The sequence below is a fragment of the Motacilla alba genome, chromosome 5 (assembly GCF_015832195.1).
Source record: "Motacilla alba alba isolate MOTALB_02 chromosome 5, Motacilla_alba_V1.0_pri, whole genome shotgun sequence".
Classification (NCBI taxonomy): Eukaryota; Metazoa; Chordata; class Aves; order Passeriformes; family Motacillidae; genus Motacilla; species Motacilla alba.
In genome coordinates this window covers 25222349-25242769 of record NC_052020.1, presented here as the reverse complement: position 1 = coordinate 25242769, position 20421 = coordinate 25222349, and the positions used below count along the sequence as shown (strand labels likewise).

The window sequence follows — 20421 nt, the reverse complement described above, 5'->3', positions numbered from 1 at the left end:
CAGGCTTTCCCCCACAATTGCAGCCTCCTGCAAACTCCCTGCCCTGTCAATATTTCTTCCTCCTGCTTGCATCCTGTGCCCAGCACATCCAGCCATGCTTGGCTCTCCTGCTGATCAGGACTGGTGTGCTGCACCATCTTACCTTGGCATGTTTGCTTCATGTTTCATTATACTCTCATGACGCTCATCCCATTTGATCAATTTCTCTCTGTGTGCCTTAGAGCAGCATATATTTTAAATCCTTCATAAAAATCTTATGAACAGGCAAGTGAACACTCTTGAAGCATCGACCTTCACTTTAATACTCGAACTTCAACTCCTGTCACAACATGCTTGCTGCTTTTTCAGGCATGCTGCTCTGGAAAATGCCACTCCAGGTTCAAGGCACTCAGGCTGCATAAGAGATTGTTTAGAATGACTGTAGAGCAGAGAATGGTGCTTGGTGTGTGAATGCATAAAGCAAAAAACCCCAAAACTTGGATTTTCATAAAGTATTGGGCTCTGCTAAATCTGAATTTTAGAATATTCAGCGCATTGCAGAAATCTCGGCTGATTGCCAGGTTGAGAAACCTACCCATTCTTGAGGGTGCAAGATGTCCATGAAAGACAATCAACAAACTTCCGTGGCCTCACTTGCCTCTGGATTACACTGCAGTGCAGCGACTGCCACTGTAGTTACCGATTCATGTGCCTTGCCCTGCCCCAAAGGCATCTTCTCCTGGCAGAAATGGCATTTGTTTGGCTGCATCCAGTACATATGTTCAAAGCAGTCTGGCTTTTACTTCTCTCAGACCTGGAGAGGAGCTGTGAGATGCGCAGTGGAAGGGACTTTATATACAGGTTTATAAATCACATGAGATTGCACATTTAAAATACTCAGCTTCCTTTCTGTAAGTGGTACAATGGGACATCTCTGGAGGATAAGATAATCAGCAGATTGGCATGGAGTGGGTCACATCCAGGACACAGAAAGGAACCAAAAAGAATGCATAAGGAGTGCCTGTGACATACACACCAAGATCTATAGAGCAAGAGAGATATTAAAAGTGTTTATTGTCAGCTCATATTTATTTATCTAGATGGTTTTAGTGACCCTTAAATATGCTATGGAATGGGTGCTGGGGCATGATGAGGTGTTGTGGTTAGAAGGGAAATGTGCCAAGCCAGAAAACTGTGCACCGAGAGACTGGGAATCAACTTCATATTTGGGCCAAATTTTATTTGTAAGGACTGTTTAAAAACCCTAATAAAAGGCAACATGGAAGGAGATAGAAGAAATGGGCTTGAGTGTATCACAGGGCAGCATGAAGAAGCATCCCCGTTCAGTAAGGAAAAAGGTTGACAATTTTCAGAAGATGGGGCCCCCATTTGTACAGGCAGTAGGGTGAGGCTGTGCACCAGAAAGGTGTCAGCTTGGCAAGCCACACAACCCAGGAGTAAGAGCATCCTATCCAAAAGCTGAGTCAGGCAAGGAAAGAAAACAAAGACCTGGCAGAGCTCAGCCTGTCAGATTTGTCTGCCATCCCAGTCCAAATGGTTGCTTTTATTTATTAAATACATCTAATACCCACTGGACTTCAGTGATGCCTGAACAGCTTCATGAATTTATTTTCAATTCCACAGTCACTCTGTTTTTGATGTTGAATGAACTGTGATTTATCATCTAAACCAATCCTGATTGCTGTTTGGCTACAGCTGCCAGCAGTCCCAAGGACTGGCTAATTGGCCCTTCCACCTTTGAGGATATGTAGCCCCCAGTTGAACTGAGGCTTTCGATCTGCAAGGCACATCCATATACATCTTCCCACCTGCCATACCATCAGAATTCTGCTGGTACCTGAAGCTAAAACATAGGAAAAAAGCCTAGAGATGAAAGAGATCTGGAGAAGGGAAAATGAAAGTTACTATCCCTGAGATTTAAGCTTTGGAAATGTCATCTCTCACCAGGTGCCTTTGTTTCCACCTCTGTAGCTCCAGATTCAGTATCAATCTCTGCTATCAAGGTCACCCTCATAAACTGAAGGATCAGGGCAAAAAAGGAAGCTCAAGGGACTACTGCAAAATCTATGCAAAGAAGCTCATTTTTTAATTTCAGAAATGGAGAGGATCAGTGTCACTGCTATGAGATGCCTGAAGGGGCTATTTTTCTTCTTTAGAAGCTTTATACTCTATTTTAACACAGATTAATTATGAATATTTATATATATAGCATCAAAAATGTGATAAGCAGTTTGTGGTCTGGCTTGCAAAATATGTATATAATATTGCAAAAATCAGCTCTCTCTTCGGGGCTTTGTGCCTGGTCACTCAATCTTTCTAAACAGCCAGCAAGGAAAGAAACAACATGCGTGTGTAGCTTTGCTGCCTCTATTCAGAGCAAGAAGAAACTGGTGCAGTCAGGAACTGCAGTTTGTGTCGGTTTAAGATCAGCACCTTGTCATTCAGAGCATGCCACTGTAAAAATGTTTATAATCTTTTCTCTGAGCTTAGCTGGACCATTGCACTGACTTAGCAGGCAGAATTTTGCTCTGTTGTTTAGTGAGAGATGGCATTTGGGTTAAATTTACAAAGATCTGGTACCATTTTGAAGATATACCTGGAAGCCTGGTGTCTTTCTTTAAGATGAGACAACTATGAAGATCCTGAGCATTTCTGGCCATCAAAGCTGGTAAAATACTTAACAAAAGAGAAAAATAAAGCCTTCTGTTTTGGGGAGATTCCTACCCAGCAAATTGCAGTAAGACTGCTTCAAATTACTTCTCTGCTGCTCCAAAACCAGCGTAAATTAATAGATGCAGTTAAGGAAGTGCTACATACTGCCCCAAAGCTGACAGTAATGTAAAGATTATTTCCAATACAGAATGTTAGTTAGTTCATTTATGCACACAGGCATATTGGAAGAGAGGAGCTATTGCTAAATATAAAATACGTCTTACCATCCTATGACTTGTATGTCCTGCCAAAGAACTATGCAACTATCTGCAAGGACTAAATACTGTGATCTCAACAGGCTTTCAATATTAAAAAAAAAGTGCATTTCTAGTTAATAATAAACTCGGCCTTTTTAAGATCACAAAATCAAACATCTATTGCAGTTACAAGTGTCATATCACTGTATCTATTTATGAGTGTGTAATCCAAAACACACCTATTATCTTTTGCTAAACCTGTAAAGAGAGAACACTATGTTGTTTCAATATTAACGCTTAGTGAAATATTTGTGAATCAAATTGTGGATATAGCAAAAGAGAATCTGTCTGGACCATTCACAAAATGAGCTTTGATATCCTTTTAGTAAGTAAAAAGCTGAAGGGAGACATCAATAATTTATTAGCACTTGGATTACATCCTCCAGTGCTTGTAGTTTGCTGCCTTCTTGAAGGAAAAGAGGACAAAGGCGATACTGGCTCTTAGGCTGTAAAGGCTTTGCATGCTCTGAGCTCTTGGTTCTCACAAAGGATGCCGTATATTGAGGGGCATTCTGACAATGACTGTGATGATCACAGCTCCGAGGATCACAGTGGGATGAGCCACCAGACCGTTGTCATGTGATGCCTTTCCAATTACCAGCATGAAATAAGCCACGTGGTATTGGTACCACCCTGGCACAGAGGCACCCCTGCTGTAAACAGCAGCCTTGGTGTTCCGAGGGGCTTGAGTTTTAACAAACCATCTCTACTTTAGGCTTTTTGCTTCCCCCTTGTTCTCTCAGATGTCTGTGCCCTGTCTCCTGCCATCTCTTTCCTGGTGGCAGTGATGCCTCTGCTCAATCTTTAGATTTAGTAATGGAACTGCCACATTGCACAGATATGCCAGAATTTGCACTGACATTTGCTCTTTCTTTTCAGAATGAAATGTTCTCTCCTCTCATCTATTTCTCTGGCTTGTGTCTTTCAAATTTGGCACCTGTCTCCTAGTTCTCTCTTTCCCTTATCTTACTCCTTCTGAGGTGCTATTTCCAATACCTGAACAATCACTACTCTCCCAACTTGTTTCCCAGATTTTTCAACCTTTAAGTCCTGAGAAATCTTTTCTAGTTCTTTCCCTATCACTGTCACCAAGAGCATCATCTCCCCTCACAGCATTGTCTTGAGTTGTTCCCAAGCAGCACTTTGGAGTAAGCAAAGGCTATTCCTCTGCTGTATTGAAGCATAATCCAACATCTCTTTTGTTCTGCTTCATCAGCCTCCACTGATGGAACAGACACTCCCAACCCCAGATAGGACAGGAAGGGCCATGGGCACCCTGAGGGATCTAGATGTGCCTCTGCCCTTCTGTGTGCAGAAGGGTGTTGTTTCCTGCAGGTATTGACAGTTCCTGTTCCAGGTGTGCAGACAGGCAGCAGCAAAAGGTCATGTCTATGATAGTCTACCAGCACCCTCTGAGGCTGGTGCTTGCTGCTCATGTCATTCTAAGCCTAAGCTGATGCACCCTGCTTTTCAGTGGGACTTGGTAGCTCAGCCGAATGCTAGCAAGGTTCTGTCCACAAAATGTTTTGGAGAAAATGAGACAAAACTCTTTTTACAAATATTGTAAAAACAGAAATCTGAGCCCCCAGATCTTTCCTCCATGGCACTGCAGGGCTTTGTAAATCAAAGGGAATATCAGTGAAAGAATCTGTTTCAACATTTTGTCATCTTTTCTAAAGAAAGAGAGGTTCTCAGGCACAGTGGCTGACCAGAGGCATCATCCTAGGCTAGGCAAATCACCAACAGGTCCAAGCACCAAAATATTGTATGTGTGGCTGGAAGATGAGGAAATACGTTTCTTTCTTATTAGGAAATACCTAACCATCATGGGGCTTGGTCAACTTCTTTCCCAAGTTGAACTCAGAGGCCCAAATCCATCCATTAAACTCCACAGCTCATGATTTCTGATGCAAAACATCCATCTGGTCAGTGTCATTCCAGAGCCAAGTCGATAATTTGGAAAGTTACCAACATTTTCCCATGGGAAGAAAGCTGGGCAGTTGCTGCTGCTGTATGTCTCTAGAAGGCAGTCTGCCAGCACTCAGGGCTGCTGTCCAGTGCCAAACAGACTTTTAAAAAGCATGGCCCTCAGTGACAAACTGTAATGGAAAGGTGCAACACATGCATTTGAGCAATCAGTGTGCCCACACGGTGACACTGAGCAAGCACTGCAGTGATCTCTGCCATTTTTCCTGAAACTGTGCTGCAGAAGAAATGGGCTTTTAAATATTGGTGTTGCTAATGGTAGGGTACTACTTGCCACTATCAGGAAGGGTTACTTTGGTCACTATCATCTTCTTTGTTCCTGATTTAGGCAACTGTAATGAGAGATCACAATAGCTATAAATGCCTCTGAAAAGAAATTAAAAAGAAAAAACAACCCACAACATTGAAGAGAACTTGTTGTCAGGCAAAAAATAAGAGATTACTCTAGAAAGATGTCTACATATCAGCCTGGTACAAAAGCATGTACAGGTGAAGCTTTCTGCTGACTTCACTTCCATCACCAAATACCACAGTGAGAGAACAGTCCTGTCCTGCTGCCATGCATATACCAAACCTCACAAGCACTGAGCCTCTGGAAATACAGCGTGCAAGCTCCTAATCTGTGGAAGGCTGGCAAAGTAATTTATTCTATTTATATGGTGGCATGAGAATTTTAAAGCGATGCAGCATAATGTATCGAAGCCATCTCTAGGCATTAGATATTTCATGTGATAACAATACAGTCCTGCTAGCTTCCTTAGACTACCTCTCTCACAGGTATCTCTTCCACTTTGCTAGGCTGTCCTTTTGTTTCTCATTAGGCTGCTTGTTTCTCCCTACCAGAAAGCTGGGTGAAGCAGTGTGTTGCCATGTGAGAAGCAGAAATGCATGCCACTGGCATGCTCCTCTGGGAACCCACAGCTTTTCACATCACTCCTGAGGAAATCAGAAACCTGCTGTGGCCTAATAAAGACTCATGGAAAAGTACTTAAGAAGACGAGGCGCAGTTACCCATCACAGCCCTTTACATTTCCAAAGATGAAGGTGAAAACCCAGCTCTGTGTGACTGCAGTTAGTTCTGCCAGATCGCTTAAATCATCAGGACATCGTGATCATCACTGTTAAAAACTCTTGGCAGATCTAGCTGCATTAGCACAGCTATTCAGAGTTGAGTACTTCAGGCTTGGGTCCACTGGCAGTAGGAACTGCTGCTGTGCAGGCATCTACATCGAATATTCACAGAATCATTGTAGGCTTTGGGCTGGAAGAGCCTTTAAAGATCACCTAGTTCCACCCACCCTGCCATGGGCAGGGACACCTTCCACAAGAGGAGATTGCTCAAAGCCTCATCCAACCTGGCCTTGAACACTTGCAGGGATGGGGCATCCACGGCTTGTCTGGCCAACCTGTTCCAGTGCATCACCACTCTTACAGTGAATAATTTTTTCCTAATATCTAATCTAAACATATCTCCTGTCAGTTTAAAGCCATTTCACCTTGTCCTATCGTTATCTGCCCTCATAAAAGTCTTTTCCTAAAGCAAGAGCATTGCACAGGCCATGCTTTCTGTTCCCAAGGTGTGAGAGTTAAAGCCTGGGAGAGATGAGCTTCCCCTGGCACTCCGTTCAGTACATATGCTGACTAGTACAGATGGATTTTGGATAAAGCATGTACACATCACTCTCATCCTGTTCAGGTGCAAAGGTATAAGGTTTTCCCCATGATACAACAGTAAATAACTGGAAAAGAAGAAAGGAACAAATTCTAATGCCAATAAACCAGGAAGTTCTTCAGGAGATTTGCCACGGAGATAATCATGTGAGCATATCCAGGGCTTTAAACTGTCTCAAATTGCTTGAAATCTCAGGCTTAGGCACTTTGACAGGCTTCCTTTAAAGTCTATGACAGTAGATTTGAATGCATTGACTACGTCACTCAGATTTTGTCAGATAGATCCCACAGCAGCAGCCAAGGGAGACACTGTCCTCAGCCCAGAGAAGCTGGATTTCAGAAATGTTCTTTTCCTCATTGATAGCAGGGGCAGAGGGCATTGTCAGGCAGGGTCAGCTCAAGACCATTTTCATTTAAGCCTTCTGTGAAGCAGTGACTGTCAATGACAACACATTCACCATCTGTGCAAATACGGATTTTCACCTGCAACACACTTCAGAGGCAGTGTCTGAATGACCTGGCTTGAGAAATACATTTGCTTGACTGCCTATTCCAATTTCCAGAGGAGTCTGTTCTCTGGAGTCCCTGCTGTACAATGACTCACTTTTAACTCGTTTTCATTTTGATGCTGTAGTGAGGAGAGGAAAACCCAGTATGATAGGGATACAATATATAGACTGAGCAAGAAATATCTGTATTTGCTGAAGAGGTGTGTTATTTCAGGATATTTTCATCTAGTCTGATAAAAGTGGCATTTCTATAGAAACAACTGATGAAAAAAACAATAAAGAGGAAATCCCATACTAACTGTCAAAAGACAACATAATGTTTGGCAGATGCATTACTAGGGATGAGTAAATACTCTGCAGTTTTGGGTTTTTAAAATACACAATCCTTTCCTCTCACATGGTTAAATCACTTCACATTGAGTATGCATGTGTGGTTTTTATTGGTGAAAAAGCAGAGATTTGATTTAAAATATCCCTGCTTCACCTAGTCCCAGGGATGCCCTTTACTCAGTGGGGTGTTGCTGTCATGGAATGCCAGGGTTCCACCCCAAAAGTACATAAACTTTTAAAAAAGCTAACAAAAGTAAGATTTATATCTTGGACTGATCCCTTATGATATTTTGTTTTCCATTCACTAGCAGACCTGCATGCTGCCCACCACGCTGCTCTCCAGCTGCTCTGTTCTCAACTTCAGTTTCTGTCTTCTCGGCTGAAGAATTATCTGCTTCCATGGTCACCTTCTCTTAAAAAGCTCATCTTAATATTTGTCATCTCTGCAACATAGATAATACTGCTAGATTTGCAGATTTACCTTTCTAATCCCACCAAGGGTGCTGCCATATTTTTTTTTTTGTAGTTTTGATCCCTTCCCTGTTATCATCCAGTGAGAAAGCATTCAGCTGTAGGCACTCCTGCCTCTCTCTGCTTTGGAAGACCAAACCCATGTTTTAGAAAGCCATGTGAAACTGGCTTGTGGCAAGGTAGAAGAAGGAATGAGAGAGATTTTGAGATTTTTGAGATGAGAGGACTTGTGAGAAGACTGACAATCTTTTAAAATCTTACAAAATAGCTCTCATTGAGTGAGGAATATTTGAGTTCACCACCAAAGACTCCAAGACATGCACTGCTGGGAATTCCGTTGCTGGAATTCCTTAGCAAAACCATGTTGGCATGCTGGTACTCATAATTTTATAGGATAAATATGAAGACACACAAGCATGATTTATTGATAGAGCAGAAGCTATATATAGTACCCTTAACTCTATTATTGAAACTGAAGGTAAATAATTAATAGAATGGAGGAGAGATACATGGAAGTCTGGCAGTTTTGACGGGAAGCATTCCTGTCTTGCAGTAATTAAAATCAAATATATTCTATTTGTATTCTATTTGTATGTCTTTCTGGCAAAAAAGATTATTTCCTCATTTCACTTGCATGCTAAGAGACACCGTGTGTGTGGCCACAGAAGCTGTGCAGCCAGTGTGAGAGGAGTCAGGGAGGGAAAATGCTCATGGCTGTCTTGAACCAGAAGCATAAGCAGCTGTCAGACAGCCTAAGCAGTCCCAGTGCTTCACCCAAGCACGTTCCAAGGCAAGCAGTGCCACAGACTCCCTGCCTTACTGTCCAGCTGGGAGAACTGAACTGGGCACATGGGGTGCATGGGAAACCATTCCCAAGTTCAGCCCCAGGAAAGCCTCAAAGGGGCAGAGAGAGAAATGTTCTGCTTGCACCACTGCCTCTGCCCCACCCTTCTGTAAACCCAGTGGTGCTCTGATGCATGGTGTGAAGATGAGTAGTGCAAAACCTAAAAACTTGGTTTGTCATTTTGCTTCAATCAGAGGCACAATCTGTTGAGTTCAATAGATTTTGGAGCAGCCCCACCTGACCTTCACTGCTCCAGAAACAATGATTACAAAAGGGAACTAGGAGCCAAAGGACACCTTGAACTCCTCACTTCAATCAGCCAGACCTGTGCTAGCAACAGTCCTGGAGCCATCAGGATGGTGGGTGGTTCCACAGAAAAAGGATGAGAAGCTGCTGCTCTTGAAGTTTAACTGCAAGAAACCTGCACAATTATTTCAAAGTGTTTCCCAAACCAGCATAAATTGGGAACAACAGTATTAAGTGGCAGATGGTGGTGGTAGGGTAGCAGTTATTTTCAGTGAATAGAGCATTTGACACTCCATTTCTCAGCAGGCACTGCTATTCCTGAACTAGGTTTGACTTTAATATGATTTCTTTTGCTTCAGGGAGCACAAAGCAGAGCTCCCCCAGCTGATGAACTGCAATCTGCCAGGGCAGCACTGGAGAAGCACTCCAAACACTCTCGAGGCTCCCTTCTGAAAATCTCCAAAATGTAATTAAGAGCAGATCTACCCATTCCTCCAGCTAGAAGCATCTGTAAGCACACCAGACGTAACAGCAATAACTGCTTAAACATCTCTGCCAGAATCATATGTCTGATCATAAGGTTAAATTAGTACACCTAATGGGACATCTTCAAGTCAATTCCTACTTCAAGGAGAGCTCAATGACCTAAAATAGTGCAGTTGTCAACTTTACCATGTCAGGAACATGGTTGCTCATCAGAAGACATGAAGCTGAGGGAGATGTTTGCTGCCTAGCATTTAAAAAATGGCAACTTTAATTTCAATTTTTTATGAGTTAATCACAGTCCTGTATCCCTGACAGTACAGTTAAGGCTGGCTGTCTGCTGACAGGATGAATTACCTTTGTTTCCATACATACAAGTGCTTTCAGTGACCATATTGGATAAAACTTATTCCTCATTGTAATTTTGCTTAAGTATCGCAGACTTCTGAAGGGATAAAAACCATGACTGATTGTTTCTAATGTATGCCAAGCTTTATTAGAAATTATGAGAGAGCTGTCAGAACTTGCAGGAGCTTTGATTTTAATGTTGGTTATTGATTTTAGTGCTTGGACAACTTTCAGCCTTTTCACGTGGGAAGCGAATCCTCAGGCACAGATCCTCACTGGGGCTTGGGCTGGAGCAGGTGGGCTCACTGTTTGGGAAGGACTCACTGCCATAAGAAATGAAGCGCTGGGGGTCATGAATAATAAATTACAGCCGTGTTCACAGGGCTTTATGCATCAGCTCTCCCCAAACACCCCCGGTCTCGGGCCGGCCGCGCCCTCCCGTAATGACAAGGCACAGCTCCTGCGTGGACACAGATGCCTTTGTGCGTGCGCAGCCGCTCGCTGGGGGATGCAGGTGGCCGGTGTTTGGCCGTGGCGGAGCTGCCATGGGCCGCACAAGCGCTGGGCGAGCTCGCTGGACGGCGGCCTGGCGGCAGGATGTCCCTCCAGGAACCGGGGCCGGGCGGAAGCAGCGGGCGACGGTAACCACAGTACCGGGAACCAGGGCCGCGATTAAGGCGTCAAAAGCCGACCAGAGCGCTCAGTTAATCCAGCTGCGGGAGCGGGGCCCCGGCCGCCCGGCGGAAGTGACGGCGGCGCGGCGGAAGCGCCGCCCGGGGAGGGCGGAGGTGCCGGCGGAGCGGCGCGGTGCCGGCGCAGGTGAGTGGCGGCCCGAGCTGCCGAGAGCAGCGGCCCAGCGTGGCAGCGTTTGCCTCAAAGCTTAAACGCTGCTGCTGGAAAGCATTTGGGAGAGCATTGTGGAGCTCCGTTTCTCTCTAAAGTAAACGCCGTTCGCTGTGACACTCTGGTGCGGCGCTGGTGCTTGGGGTCCCTCACTGTCATAACTGACCTTCCTGCCCGGCCTCACACTTGGACCAAAGTTGGTTGATTCAGAAGTGGATCTTGGCCCTCTGAACAATCTGTGGCATTACTGCCTTCTGTGCTCTTGTGTTTTCTTTTAATCTGAGAGCTCTCCTCCCAACCACGCCTGTAAAACTTCCTGCAGAGCTGGTGGATTTTTCAGATTCTCCACGGCGGAGAATGAACCAGGCCATGACAGAAAACCAGGCCATGACAGAAAACTCTTTTGTGAGACTTTTAATATAGACAGGGTGTACAACAGCAGATGATAGTCTGGCCACATAACAGTTTTTTATGTAGTGTAAAGTTTATTGTGTAGTGTAGAAGTGCTCACAGACCTTGGACAGCATTTCTGATCCCTTACCTGTGTTCCTAGGACAATATCTCAGTGTGTTGCTTGTGCTGGCTGGCTGGAGGTGCCTCTGGGCAAACAGATGGTGTATGGTGAGCTTTTAGGTAGGCAGTTGCAAGGCTGGAGGTAAGGAGGCTGCAGGATGCTGGGGTTAGTGCTGATCCTCAGGAGTTTGTTAGTCCTGCGTGCTTTCTCTGAGCTCTGGGGGTAGGAATGAGGACTCGTGATGGCCCAGGGAGTGTTGCTGATGTGCTGCGATGGCTGCCGTGGGACACGGGAAAAGGTGCCCTGAGAAGAAAGCAGAGAGTTTTCCCTGCATTCACTCTGTCTGCAGGTGCCACGTGTATTGAAGGAAAGCCTTTGAGGAGAGGGTTCCTGGAAGAACATCCAACCTCGTTAACAATGGCTGCTTGGTTGTCTTCTTGTGCTGCCGGTTTTCCCGAGAAACCAAGGCAGTTGGAAGACACGCTGTATTTCTTGACTAAGTTTTGGTAGGGAGAGACTTGGGCAAGTGTATGTAGAGCTCTGTGTGGAGGAGGCTTCTTGCAGAAAGCTTAGCAGCACAGTTTGCTTCCAACTGTGTGCTTTGTGCCTGTTAAAGCAGGCATCCTCCTCCTCTGGGCTTTGAAGCCTGTGCTGACAGGGCAGGGAACACTTGGCTTGGGATGCGTGTTCCGCTCCTTATGGATATCAAAGAGGGTCCAAGCAAGTGAAGCCTGGCTGTGGGAGCTCCGTTGTGGCAGCAAGCTCCATAAATAAGCAGCAAGTAGGTGTGTGCTTATGCTAGGAGTACGCAAAAAAAGAGAAGGAGCTGTCTGTGGAGGTTTCAGTTTTTGCTAAACAGTTGCGAGGGGAGTGGGCTGAAATGGAGCGGTTCTGCGTTCTCAGCATCAGTGAGAGCTGCAGTGAGATCCCAGGTGTTTCTGTGTTAGTCCCTTCCCTGACAGTAGCAAGGTACCATAGCAGGGTCCTCCTTCCTGCCCTGAAGTGGCCTTTGGTGGATGGTTTTACACCAATACCTTGCATAAAGCCAATAAACAAATGTAAAACATCCTGGCCCCCTTTTTTCTCTCAGAACCAAGAGCATCTCACTTAACCAGCCTTGGTCAAGAATGAGATCCCTGAAAACAGTATAAATATTCCAAGGGTAGGTCATAAATTCTATAGGCAGTAACCCTTGTGTCTGAGCATCTTTCCCACAAAGTCAGATTTTACAATCAATTATGGTAATAGTATAAGAGAAACTATGACTTCAGGGCAGTGCCTGTACCTGCACAATGGTTGAACTCTGTTGTTGTCTGAGATTGGGGCAGGGATTTGCTTCCATGCTTTGCATTTTCTCATGTGTTCTGCCTATCCCTATGGAAGATAACAGTAATTTTAAAAATCCAAGTCCACTTTTCCTTTCCAACTTCTTAATAAATCACGCCTGAGTCCTGCTGAGTTTTTAAAAGTGGAAGAAATCAAATATACACACACTATTTCAACATACCGAGGGTGGGAGGGTGCCAAGTCTGCAGCATTAGTGCTGATCAGTGGCTGAAATTAGCATGAAATGTTTTTGCAAACAGTTTACTTGCTGTCTGTGAGAAGTGGATTGCTGGTCCCAGGCTCTGGGAATCAGAGGTGGGGAGCAAGAGTCACCAATATTTTCCTGCCTGGTAGGTGGGAGGTGGAATAGTTGCCTTCCTGGTGAGTTTTCATGTGCACGATGTAAGAAAGTCTGTATAAATCTCACTGTTGTTTTTCAACCCCAAATTGTCCTGGGCAGTGATTGAAGATGCTTGGAAATAGCACAGCTTCTGCCAATAAGGAGCCAGTGCAAGAGAATGAGAACAGGAGGTCCACCTGAGGAAGAAAGGCATTTTTCACTTGTGAGATCTGAGTGAGAAGGAGAGCAGAGTCAGGGAGTGCATTGTCCAGATCTATGGGGACAGTCTCTTGCATCCTGCCAGGGATGTTAATGCTGGGATCTGGAGAAGATAGCATGCTCTGTAGTGATGCCTATGGAGGGAGTTAAAGCAGATCAGTACATTCACAATATATTGGTTGGCTGCCCCAATGCCACAATAGTAGGACAAACCCAAACAGAGATAATTACTCACCTTGAAGATTTAGGTTTTCAAATTTCAGCAGAAAAGGTGCAAACCCCATCTTCTGAAGTAAAGCTTCTGGGAGTATGGTGGAGGGGAGGAACAGTTTGTGTTCACCTCAAAACTTTTACTTCCCTTGAGCAAATTGAAATTCCTGGATAGAAGAAGGAGCTACCACATGCCCTTGCTCTGCTGGTAATTTGGAGAAACCACAGTCTGGTTTTCTCCATCATAGCCCATCCTCATCATGATTTAACACACCAGAGGACCATCTGTGACTGGATCCCTGTCCATGCAGAAATCTTAAAATTGTTAATATTTGAGGCTAGGTTATATCAGGTTTCAGGACCAATGCATCCAACAGGTCCACTTCATATCAAATGGGGCTTTGCAATTCATGGATTATCAATGCACGTGTGGCAGTGGAGACCTGAGGGTCCAACCTGCCCTGTCAGATTTTTTTTTGCACATCTCTAAAGATGCAAAAAAACTTTATTCAGTTTGGTAGAAGTGCCTCTGTGGCTAGTCTAGCTCTACAGAGAGCTGAAAAAGTCATATGGCAGAAACCAATTATTCTAGTGGAACCTTTCAAGGTCTTGAAACCCATACTGGCCAGAACCCCACCAGGTGTGGGGGTTGTGCAGGGAGAAGCAGTAAGAAGGTGGTATGAACAGTTACATCATCACTGCCATATGCCTCAGATAGAGGAGGGAGCACCCAGAGTGGTCCAAATACAGGAATTGCCTGGCATTCTACTGGACCAGGAGCCTCCCTTCTTATATCAAACCTACCCCTCAATTTGAACCCCACCTGAGAAGTGTGTGGTTCACTGAGGCATTGTCCAAAAGAGAGAGAAATACTGAGAGTGTTCCTGCATGTTGATTCAAGAGACAGAATGGTGACAAGGGGACAAGAAAGTGCTCAGATGGGAGAATTGGTAGCCATGTGATTGTTAGCAGGGTAGGGAGGTACATCGATAGCAGGGTGATTGTTAGAGGCTGACACTAAAGAACCAGTGTTTATACAAACCCCACTGCTGTTTTTAAGGGATGCACAAAGTGGCTCCCATTTTGTGAACAAAAGCAGCGGGGGATCTTTTGAGTTGCCAGTATGGCAGCGAGGGAAACGGGAAGACATCCTAAACTTGTTAAGCAGAAGTGTTTCTTGGTGGGATGGAATCCTGCCCACCAGAAGAGGGATAATCTGGCTCACCTGTTGAATAATCAGGTAGATTCACTGACCTGTGTGGCAGATACCGCAGTAAAGGGAGAAGAAAAATGGAAACATCTGCTAGAGTGGTTACATGCCAAGGGAGACCATTCAGGATTTAAAGATCTTTTTAAGGGAGCTGGTAACACAGGGTGGCCTGTCACTTGGGAACTGTGCAACACTGTCATCTCAGTCTGTGGCCAGTGTTGTACAGGGCTAGAGAAACAACAGCCATTGCAGGGGGCATCCCTTCACTAAGGACACAGAAAAGGCCTCTGGGAGACCTGGCAGGTGGACTATATAGGGCCTTTCCTGAAGTCAGGGTGCAAGTAATTTCAGAGCTCACTCAAGCTAAGGCAGTAGCAAGAGCAGCAGGGCACAGCACTGTGAAGGGACTGAAGCTGTGGTTTAATTATTTGCCATGGCCCCAGTCCCTCCAGTCCAACAGTAGTCACTTTACTGCCAGGCTGTCAGATTCAGCCCCATACAGGCCACCAATTGTTGGCATTGGTGCTTGGCACCAGTTTATTATCTTACTGTAAAACTTTCATACCTTCTCTCTGTGAGTTTCCAGGGGCAGCTGCTTGCAACACTGACTCCTTTTTTTCTGCACAGCTGTGTAACCCTTACTGTCCCTTGCACACCCACCTCTTCCTCCTTACAGCACTGCCAACAAACTCCAGCTCTTTTCTTGGTCACCTAACCCACTCTTTTATAACACCCATCCTTATTGGACATAGCTGTGGCTTATTAAGGGCAGGGCTGTTCCTGCTCTTTGGTAATTAGTACAGCTGCAACTGCTCAGGGGGGAGATTGCCTTCAGCACTATTTCTATTCTCCTACAATCCTTCCTCCCATACCAGTGTGGTTCAAGAGTGGGCACAGGATGAAGGAATCTGGTGTATCTTTCACACTCCATAGTACCCCCAGGCAAATGAGGTTGTTGAATGCACCAATGGACTCTTGAAGAGGAACTTGAAGCCTCAGGAACCCGGATGGGCGAGAGGGTGTCAAATGGGGTACCTGGAGTCAGTAGCTTCTGCGGAGTTAATGGGGGCCCATAACTCACAGCCTTTTGTCTTCATCCCCACCCATGCTCCCTGGAACAAAAGAAACTAAAGACCCTGCAAATCCTCTCCATGAGTTAGGACAGCTGGTTTTGGCAGAATTACCAAGAGTGGGATTGGTACCCCGACCTTAAAAAAGCCACTTAACTCTCCTACCAGGTGGTGGATTGTTCCCTCCTTTTAATCATGTTTTGTTTTTATACATGTATATGTTTTACAGATTATCTGAAATCCACTGCTGGACCTATGATTTCATCTGTTGAGTGGACGGATCATTTTGTGTATTTTTAAGTTTGATTTTGCTAAGCCTATTTTGCCTTTTCACTAGCAAAAAAATGGTGTGGGAAAAGTTTTTTCTCTTATGTTATGGATGTATGATTTTGTCTCAAGCGACTGAAAATCAGAGTACTGAACCAAATTTAGCTTGGGAGTTGATACAAGGATTTATGCATATTTGGAATCATACCAATCAAGGAATATGTATTAACCTCCCCAACTCAGCTTCAGAGGGGTTTAGATTTATGATGATTTGGTTAAATTTTTCGGACATATTAACGAGAGAACTGGATAACCTTAAAAAACCAGGAGGAAATGTTACCTGGGGGATGGTGGAGTCCCAGTTCCTAGACCAGAAAGGACAACAGTGGGATGCAAATGGGACATGGGTAGAATACAAGAACGCCTTTTACCAGCTCCCACGTGACTCTTCCTGGAGTGATTTATGGAATCAGACATGCTATCGGTCATTAGACACCAACCCTTCTGAGACATTGCAAAATGTCACTTCTATCCCTTGCACAGTGGTACCGTGGTGGGATTCTCCTGCTGAGGGTGGGTTTTTTGAACATGAGTACAATTTACATTGGGATGCAGGATGGTGTATACAAATCCCAGATAACCCAGGAACTGTGCACCAAGTTAACCGAACAAATTATGAGTGGGCCTGGTCTCTGAAACAAATCTTTGACCCTATATCTACACTACAATGGGCTTCCAGGGTGCCCACAGGGAAGATAGTAGAATGGGAAGTGGAGAAATCAGACTGTAAGGACCATCAGACCATACTACCTAATGGAGAGAGCATCTGTTGGAAAGTGAGGAACCATAGAAGCCTTACCCAAAGTAAATCAGAGACCTCCTTTCTGAATTGTTCCCGTATATTAGATTGTACCACAGGAGCAGGTGAGCCTATAGAAACCTGGTACATCTCGGAGCTGAGAACTTTTATCCGGGACATGTGTACCTGTTGGGATTATCCCAACTACGGCTATCTGAACCAAGACACCCGATGCAATGGGTCTTATGAAAATTCAGAGACAGCACTATCCTGTGGCATTCCCATTACACATGGCCCTGACCGAAGAAGGGTCTGGAATTCAAGTAGCGAAGCACAGGAAGTTCCCCAAGGTGACCTGTATCAGTGTTCACAAGCCAAATATCCAGCTCCACGGGGAACAGTATGGGCATGTTCAGATGGGAAAATGTATTCCCACTTGAACATGTATGATATGGCTGGACTCCAGTGTACTATTGGGTTTCCTACCATGTGTCCATCTAAAACGTTCAATTATACACTTTATCGTAACAACAAAGTGCAGAGAGAAATCCACAAACCAACAGATGCAAAAGGGTGGATTCGGGGCATTCAAGTCCCTGACTATTACACCTGGGGACAAAATGTTGCCTTAGACTTAGAATCATTTTTTGTGTCCAGTGGAGTTACCCAACAGCACAAGTATGTCTTGGAAAACTTAACTAGGCAAGTCCATGTGTTAAATAACTGGACTGGACGCTCACTCAGGGAACCGAATGCGCAGGCCCCGCAGGCATCGGAAATGGCTTTGCAGAACCGATTAGCCATAGATATGTTGTTGTTGAAAGAGAATGGAGTGTGTGGGATGCTAAACCTAACGGCTGGAGAATGCTGTGTCACTGTCCATAACGCCACCACCACCATAGAAGAGGCACGTCAGAAGATGAAGGAGATTGCTGAGCAAACGGGAGAACTGTTTCAAGCAATGCAACTGAAAGACTAGTTTGATGGACTGAGCCTGGATTGTGGATCACATGTACTAAAGTGCCTTGGATTTATGGGATGGGGAAGGTGGCTTGTGTGCATTGACCTTATGATACCGTGTGGATTCTTGGGTTTGATGATAGGTCAAGAAGTCATGTCAAACTGTGATGAGTTCATTATGGTTATAGAGGAAAGGGATAGGATTTCTAGCACTGTATAATTCCATACCATTTGTGTCATGGCAAGATTGTGGTTGGAGCAGGAGGAAGTCAGGGGCTGGAAGCAGAAGGGTGGGAATCTTTTGCTATGCTCGGGCATGTGCCTTTTCTGGTTTGGTGCTCAAAGACAGCGCCAGTGAGCCCAAGAGTTGGGGAGCTGCTCCGAGAAAAAGGAAAGAGAGAAAGCAGTAGCATGGCAGTGCCCAGCTGAGCCGTGTGGAGCCCAGGCTTCAGCTGCTGTGACAGCAGCCACTGGAGCTGCTGCTGGAACCACCAAGCTCTCCAGTCCTGCTCCCACAAAGTTGGGCCTAGGAGGAGGGTCCTCTGACCTGCTTAGAGCCCTGTCAGGTTCCACCAGGTTTTGCCTTGTCCCTGTTCTCTACTGTTTTCAATCTGAGTGGGGAAAGTTAAATTGCAAGCCTTTCCAGCATTCTGCTTTTGTTTTCCCATATACTCCATGCTGCCCAGCACAGGGCCAGCCATCATTTTGCCTTAGTCTTGGAAAACCACACGGGATGTGGTCTTTGAGAAGTGTTTCTGTTTGTTCAGTAGTGAATATCCTTTTGTGGGTAAAAAACTCTTTTGTACACTCTTTTATTAATATTGTTGTGGTTATTGCAATTTTTCAGTAAACTGTGATTCAAATTTATATCTCTCCTAGTGTTTCCTCCACTACCGGAAGGGGGCAGGGGAAAGGGAGCAGCTCAAGTAGGTTTAATATTCTCACTGGGTTTTAAATCAGCACAGAGCTATAAGAAGGGGATGAAGGAGATTGTTGGGATTTGTGAAAAGACTGGTGAGCTCATTAAAAAAAAAAATCTCATAAAAAGGTCTCATAAAATAGCTCTCATTGAGTGAGGAATATTTGAGTTCATCACCAAAGACTCCAAGACATGCACTGCTGGGAATTCCGTTGCTGGAATTCCTTAGCAAAACCATGTAGGCATGCTGGTACTCATAATTTTATAGGATAAATATGAAGACACACAAGCATGATTTATTGATAGAGCAGAAGCTATATATAGTACCCTTAACTCTATTATTGAAACTGAAGGTAAATAATTAATAGAATGGAGGAGAGATACATGGAAGTCTGGCAGTTTTGACGGGAAGCATTCCTGTCTTGCAGTAATTAAAATCAAATATATTCTATTTGTATTCTATTTGTATGTCTTTCTGGCAAAAAAAAGATTATTTCCTCATTTCACTTGCATGCTAAGAGACACCGTGTGTGTGGCCACAGAAGCTGTGCAGCCAGTGTGAGAGGAGTCAGGGAGGGAAAATGCTCATGGCTGTCTTGAACCAGAAGCATAAGCAGCTGTCAGACAGCCTAAGCAGTCCCAGTGCTTCACCCAAGCACGTTCCAAGGCAAGCAGTGCCACAGACTCCCTGCCTTACTGTCCAGCTGGGAGAACTGAACTGGGCACATGGGGTGCATGGGAAACCATTCCCAAGTTCAGCCCCAGGAAAGCCTCAAAGGGGCAGAGAGAGAAATGTTCTGCTTGCACCACTGCCTCTGCCCCACCCTTCTGTAAACCCAGTGGTGCTCTGATGCATGGTGTGAAGATGAACAGAAATCTAGAGATTTAGGTGCTTTCAGTGGTCATAAAGGACATCGTTTGTTTCTGGCTGTAATTTTTCAGTAGTATTGCACCTTTCTAAAGGCATATTTAAAAAGTCCCAAACAGTGAAAAAGTGCTTAATTTTTTACAGCATCAGGGCACTTTGTAGTGAGTCCTTCCCAAACAATGAGCCCACCTGGTCCAGTCAAAGCCCCAGTGAGAATCTGTGCCTGTTCTCATGCTCAGAGAATTCTTTTCCCGGGAATATAATCTTCATTCATCTCACCAGTGCCTATTGGTGTATCAAGGGAGTGTGTCAGAGGATGGAGCAGAGCCCTTCTTGATGGTGCCAAGAAATAGGACAAATAAAGAAAGGGCAGAAAGTGATGCACAGGAAGTTCCACCTGCACATGAAGGAGAACTTCTTTATTGTATCTGTGACCGAGCGCCGGAACAGGTTGTCCAGAGAGGTTGTGGAATCCCCCTCACTGGAGATATTCAGGAACTTGGACGTAATCCTGTGCTCTGTGCTCTAGGATGACCCTGCTTGAGGTGGGAGGTTGGACCAGATGACCAACTGTGGTGCCTTCCAAAAATCACTTTTTCTGTAAAAAAAGATGAAAGTTGACCAAGCACTAAAATCAATAACCGACATTAAAATCAAATCTTCCGGAAGTTCTGATAGCTCTTGTGTAGTTTCTAATAAAGCTTGGCACGTATTACAAACATGCAGTTATGAATAATAAATGACAACCACGTTCACTGAGCTTTATGCATCTGCTCTCCCAAAACACCTCCGGTCTCGGGCGGGCCACGCCCTCCGGTACTGACAAGGCACAGCTCCTGCGTGGGCATAAATGCATTTCTGCGCGCGCAGCCGCTCGCTATGGGCTGCAGGTGGCCGGTGTTTGGAGCCAGGGTCACAGCGGCGGGGCTGCCATGGGCCGCACAAGCGCGGGGCGCGCTCGCTGCACCGCGGCCCGGGGGCGCCGCCGGCAGCAGGGGGGCCGGGCCGGGCCGGGCCGG

General features: G+C 45.1%; 2 protein-coding genes and 1 long non-coding RNA gene across 3 annotated transcripts in view; 2 read left to right on the top strand and 1 right to left on the bottom strand.

Moving 5' to 3' along the window:
* Positions 1–10021: 10021 nt before the first annotated feature.
* The window catches only part of RPAP1 (RNA polymerase II associated protein 1), a 47755-nt gene continuing 37355 nt past the window's right edge, over positions 10022–20421 (top strand). Inside the window, exon 1 of the mRNA XM_038138104.1 lies at positions 10022–10676. The gene's annotated coding sequence lies outside the window, so the exon portion shown is untranslated. The remainder of the gene's footprint in view (positions 10677–20421) is intronic.
* On the top strand, positions 11085–18461 carry LOC119701432. Its single transcript, XM_038138107.1, has 2 exons — positions 11085–12921; positions 15819–18461. Exon 2 carries the CDS (start codon positions 15934–15936, stop codon positions 17632–17634), a length of 1701 nt encoding a protein of 566 aa, XP_037994035.1. The 5' UTR covers positions 11085–12921; positions 15819–15933; the 3' UTR covers positions 17635–18461.
* Positions 15132–20402, bottom strand: LOC119701433. Its single transcript, XR_005257073.1, has 2 exons — positions 20190–20402; positions 15132–20000 (listed from the first exon to the last, which is right to left on the bottom strand). It is a non-coding gene; the product is annotated as an uncharacterized LOC119701433 (long non-coding RNA).

What these genes read in the sequence shown, in the direction of transcription:
- LOC119701432 (XM_038138107.1), top strand. Translation starts at nt 15,934, where the DNA reads ATGGTGTGGGAAAAGTTTTTTCTCTTATGTTATGGATGTATGATTTTG.